At 33.2% G+C, this 6,086-nt stretch overlaps 1 protein-coding gene across 1 annotated transcript in view; it reads left to right on the forward strand.

Moving 5' to 3' along the window:
* The window catches only part of LOC127976521 (probable E3 ubiquitin-protein ligase RNF144A-A), a 29,847-nt gene extending 26,588 nt beyond the window's left edge, over positions 1 to 3,259 (forward strand). The window contains exon 8 of the mRNA XM_052580983.1: positions 2,393 to 3,259. Coding sequence (XP_052436943.1) covers positions 2,393 to 2,524 — 132 coding nt within the window. The 3' untranslated portion in view covers positions 2,525 to 3,259. The remainder of the gene's footprint in view (positions 1 to 2,392) is intronic.
* The last annotated feature ends 2,827 nt before the right edge of the window (positions 3,260 to 6,086 follow it).

The raw sequence follows: 6,086 nt of genomic DNA on the forward strand, positions 1-6,086 counted from the left end.
AACCATGAATTCTGCTGTTTACCAAAAAATCCTGAAGGAGAATGTCCAACCATCTGTTTGTGACTTTAAGCCGAAGCAAACTCGGGTTATGCAGCAGGACAATGATCCAAAACACACCAGCAAGTCCACCTCTGAATGGCTGAAGAAAAACAAAATGAAGACTTTGGAGTGGCCTAGTCAAAGTCTTGTCCTGAACCCTACTGAGATGCGGTGGCATGACCTTAAAAAGGAGGTTCATGCTCAAATCCTCCAATGTGGCTGAATTACAAAATTCTGCATAGATGAGTGAACCCAAATTCCTCTACAGAGTTGTAACAGACTCATTGCAAGTTATCGCAAATGCTTTATTGCAGTTGCTGCTGTTTAGGGTGGCCCAACCAGTTATTAGGTTTAGGGGGCAAACACTTTTTCACACAGGGCCATGTAGTTTTGTATATACCATATTTTCCGGACTATAAGTCGCACTTTTTTCATAGTTTGGCTGGTCCTGCGACTTATTTATCAAAATTAATTTGACATGAACCAAGAGAAATGAACTAAGAGACATGAACCAAGAGAAAACATTACCTTCTCCAGCCGTGAGAGGGCGCTCTATGTTTGCTCTATTCTGACTTTAATGTATTCTCTTGGTTCTAAATAAATGCGACTTATAGTCCGAAAAATATGGTATGTGTATGTATGTATGTATGTGTGTGTATATATATATATATATATATATATATATATATTATGCGGGAAATTAATTCTGATGCCCTTATTCCCCTTTTGAACCATTAAAACATTCAGAAAGATTCTTCAGACACTCATCATTTCATATGCCGAACATAATGTCATAAAGGTGAGATGTCCCTGAAACTATGGAGAGCTTTCAGTACTTTTGCACCAAGACATCTGTTGCTCTGCAGGGAGGACTGAGTCATATTGAGCTTTATAAGAGCACAATGGCTCTGTTCCAGTCCTACGAGTTTACATTTTATAAAGCTTCAGCCCAGCAGCATCAGAAATGTGATTCTTTATGAATAAGTAAAGATGGAGCTGCCGGCCTGAGCCAGTCCCATGTCTGAGCCATAGAGTTAGCCAACACTCGTCCATTACACCACTCAACCGTTCCACATGAGAGCTCTGACAGAGAGAGAAATAAATTGAGGGCTGTTTACATAGAAACAGAAATAGTTTGCAACGTTGAAATTTGTCCCATGATAAATGAGTGTAATTGTGAGGCTCGGAATGCTGAGAAGATTCCGCCTGGAAATAGAGGTCAGTTGTTTCCTATTCCCTGTGCAGAATTCAGAAATGGTTTTACATCCAGAGAAAATCAGTTTCACATGGTACTCGGTCCGACAGTCATGTGAAATATGTGTAATTTTCTTGGCCCATGATGATGAGACATTCTTATATTATATATATATATATATATATATATATATATATATATATATATACATATATATATATACATATATACATATATTAGTTCGTGCATAAGATTAACTCTATCTCTGTTCCATTTTGTAACAAGTTATTAATTGTGAGGATCTGATGCCCCTATGTGGTTAAAGGTAATGCTACATCACAAAAAAAAAAAAAAAAAAGTTTTAGTTTGGTATTTTTTTTTCCCTTTTTTTGTTTGTTTTATATCTGTTCTCACTTTTATTGACAGCGTAGTACAAACTTATTCAGATGTTTTCAGCAACCCCGAATGAATTTGTATATAAAACGTTGCTCAATACATTTGTATAGTTTTTTTGCAAGTGGGATTTTTGGTGTTAGCCAATGCAATTATTCTGCAGATGTGTGCAGGGTTAATTTTCTATTGATCGACGGCAGAGTAGAAAGACTTCAGAAAACAAATGTGTTCATATATTGTCTTTTATATATTTCACTGAAAAAAAAAAAAATATACATATATATATATATATATATATATAAGAAGAAGCCAACTACTGTAATAACTCAATATATTGGAGGAAGAATTAAAAGTCAAGATTTTGTTAGCATTTACTGACGCTTGTGTAATATATTTAATAATATATTAGAATACAATAAAATTTATATTTTGGGTTGGAATTAGGTTATAAAAAATATTGAAAGAATATAAAATCTTGACTCTTCATTAAATAGTTTATTATTTTAAGACGAAACAAATGGTTTACTGAATGTTATATTTAAAAATGATTATTTTAATAAAAATTATTAATTAATTAATTTTTACTTGCTGGTTAAACCAAATAGCATTCGATTTAAACTCATCTAAATGGTATGAAAGCTTCTGAAAGCGAATATAAAACCAATGTGAATACAAAAAGTGTTGCAAACTAGATTTGATTTATTTTTCAGGACCATCTCATACGTGATTTGCAGTCATGTGACATTTTCATCTCTTTCTCCGCAGGTTGTTGGAATCTTTGCCGGTTTCGGCCTCCTCTTACTGGTAGCCTCTCCGTTCCTGCTGCTAGCCACACCATTCGTGCTGTGCTGTAAGTGCAAGTGCAGCAAAGGCGACGATGACCCTTTACCCACCTAAGAGCCCGGCGAGAGCAGTCCCTGTACGGGGAACTTCGGTCATCTCCTTTAATCGTTTTTCTTTTCCTCCTCCGCCTTCGAGCTCTTCATCAACCGGTGGGACATCTCACGCCGCGGTTACTGTCACAGCTAGCTGAGTAGGCTCCATCCCGGCAGACCTGATGAGACTAACGGAGACTTCATGAGCCTGCTGCTTGCATAGGTGGAGGATTCAAGAGCTGGGGGTTCCCTCCACAGTAACAAAAGAGATGTTACTGAAGGAGCACAGCGCTGTCCCATCCCGGCGCTTGTCTGTTTTGTGGATGTTTCGCATATTTGGCTGTTCTGGAGGGTTCTGTTCTAATAGAACATACAGTATATTCAGTGTGTTTATGTCTGTTTCTATGTGTATAGTAGCATTTCAGTCACACGCCTAGTCTTTATTACTTGTTTTGCACAGATAAGGGGATTTTTGTCACTTTAAATGCTCTAGAGTGAGTAGATTTCAGTTTGGACTCAAATTGATAGCTAAAATGGTACTTTAAATGTTTAATAACTGCTACATTTTACATTCATTAGTTTGCTTTTTTCATGTCAGTTTATTGTCTTTTATTGACAAACCTAGTTTGATTTGGCAGATTTTGGCTGTTGATGTCATAAGGAAATGATATTTGCCATTTACATTTTTCTCAGTGCACTTAAATGTTGTTTCTTGCCTTGAGTGACCTCCTTAAAACATAAAAATTATTCCAAAGCAGGGCTGTTTTGTGAGTTTATAATGCCAAATATTGACCTACTGAAAGTGTCACTCAAACGACACTTTAACCTTATAATCTGAACACCCAACATTTAAATGAGAACTGTCAAAATACTGAAACCAAAAAAAAAAAAAAAATGCCATGTATTTAACTTTTTAGTATTATTATTTAGTTTTTTCACTTTGTGATAATTTTCTCCAGTGACTTATGACATCTGGTCATCTTGTAATTTTTATCAGATAGTTTGAAACTTGCATACAGTTTGTATCACTTATTAAAATAATAATAATAATAATTTTGGAACAGTCCCTGTAATTCTGGCTGGGATTATACACTGATTTCGAGACTGTATGGCTTAACATATGTACAAGTCCAGCACTGTATCTATGCAAGTTCATATAACTTGAAGATAAAAAAAAAAGCTAAATGGTTGTTATGGGCAAGTTGGTGTGTTTTATTTAAGAAAAAAGGCAAAATAGTTCAATTTATGTTCAAAACTGAGTCTGTCAGTTTCTGAAAAGCCATTACAAATACTATTTAAAAGATGTCTTTCATTTAATAGACTGATTTTAAAATACTGAATGTCAACATCTTGCTAATAGCATGTGTATGTTCAAAAACTGTTGCACCGTGTTAACTCAGAAATTAGCGCTGGGCATCCAAAGTAAAAGTTTTTGTGTACATAATATATGTGTGTGCGTACTGTGTATATAGTGATGTGTATATAAATACAAACAAATGCATGTATATATTTAAGAAAACTGTTATGTTTATATATTAAATATATTTATATAGAATATAAATATGCATGTTAATACATGTAAATATTTTCAAAATATATATTGTACATGTCATATATATATATATATATATATATATATATATATATATATATATATATATATATATATATATATACATACACACATACATGATGAATATACACGGTACACACACATATATTGTATAAACAAGTCCTTTTATTTTGAATGTGATTAATCGTTGCCCAGCACTATCAGAAATATTAAGATCTGAGCACCTGCCATATGTGTAGCTGGATAATATGTAGCTAATTAGGTTTCCTTAAAATCATTTTTTAAGATTCCCTCATCTGCCAAATTTGAGGCTGATATGAGAAGGTGAATTTTTTCACAGTATTCATAAAGTTGGTTTTTGGTGAATATTTGATGCAAGTCACCTCCATCTTTTGGTAGCATTAGCTCGTTTTAGCCTTAAAGTATTTGAGTACCTCACTGGTTTTCTCCTGTAGCCTATTTGTTTTTGTTTTTTTGTTGTTGTTTTTTTGTTTATCCTCAGGTCCTCTTAGATGAATAATTTTGGCACGTTTCAGTGTGATGTTTAAATAAATACCTTAATGCATATGTAGTTACCACATTGTACATGAAATGGCCATGATTTACAGTATAGTAATACCATCTCGGAATTGATTTTGCTGCATTATTTTCTGATTATGACGAGCAAAAATCAGCATGATGGATAAAATTAAAGCACAGCATCAGTCAGTTATGAATAGCACACAAGTTACTCAGTCCAGCTGAATCTATTTGAGCTTATATTATTTGGCCATTTCATGTAGAATATAAATGCTTACATATTGACAATCGTGCCAAGCAGGTTTTTATGAAATTGATGAGGGAACATTTTCTGACAGTGGGTAAATATATACTCCGAGCAGATCTTTAATGTTGTATGGGCTTTAAAAATTAAGTTAATTGTGTTTCATTTATGGTGTATGTATATATTTTGTTGTAATACTCCATTTGGCGTTCTTTTTTCGTTGTATATGAATTATAAGTTGTACAATATAATCGTTTTCTTAATTCAGGGTTATTGAATTCACCTGTTCATTCAGTCAAGTTGTGTCATGTTCCCGTTTGAAACGCTGTTTGTTCCTCCATCAAGTTACAGATAATTGTGGCTTTACATGTAAACTGGACTCCTTGACGTACAAGATCTTGCAAACAGCCAAAAACTGTACCGTTCCTGTCTGTAGGAATTTGCTTGTTGCACAGAACTTAGTCTTGCGGACTGGTTTGTATATTTCCAGATGAAACTCCTGTAAGCTCTTGTAGTTTGGAGTTAGAGCAAGAATTTGGAATGCATGTCTTGTTTTGTCTTTTTCTCAACAGTGGTCTGTTTGTATTGATGTTTATCTTGCACTCTTGACATTTGCCTATTCCAGGTATTAATATTTTACTTTTTTGACTTGTACCGCTTTGTATTTGTAGAGATGCTCCTTGCCATTGCTTTTAAAACTGGGTTTGCCTTTTACTCTTCCTTAGGTGGCCTTTTTTATGTCACCTATTTGTGTTTGATACTTCATAAAGAACGTGTTTTATTCTTTGCGATTCAGAACCAAATTCTATTTGTATGTGAAGTATCAAAGATAAAAAAAAAGAAAAGAAATACAATTACAAACATACTAACACTGATATTACAATGTATTCCTCTTTATCATTTTTTTCTCTATTATTTTGGTTGTCTTCATTTTGTTTCAAATGTCAATTAAACTGTTTAACAGACCACTATTGAAAAAATATATCATTAAAACATGGATTCAAAAATGTTGTATTATGTAATTTCATGATGTGCTGAAAAATAAAATAATGTCTGTCAACTATAGCTAAGAAAAATAATTTCGGTTTAGTAATTTCATTGTTAAACTGCTCAGTTCTGTTCAAAATATTTAAAAATATTTAAAAAAAATAATAAAAAATGTTTTGCTGTATACACACTCTAAATTAAATAGTTTTTACTACGGCAAGTAAAGAGAGTTATTGGAAGATTAATTTTATTTATTTATTT

The sequence above is a fragment of the Carassius gibelio genome, chromosome B17, assembly GCF_023724105.1.
Source record: "Carassius gibelio isolate Cgi1373 ecotype wild population from Czech Republic chromosome B17, carGib1.2-hapl.c, whole genome shotgun sequence".
Classification (NCBI taxonomy): Eukaryota; Metazoa; Chordata; class Actinopteri; order Cypriniformes; family Cyprinidae; genus Carassius; species Carassius gibelio.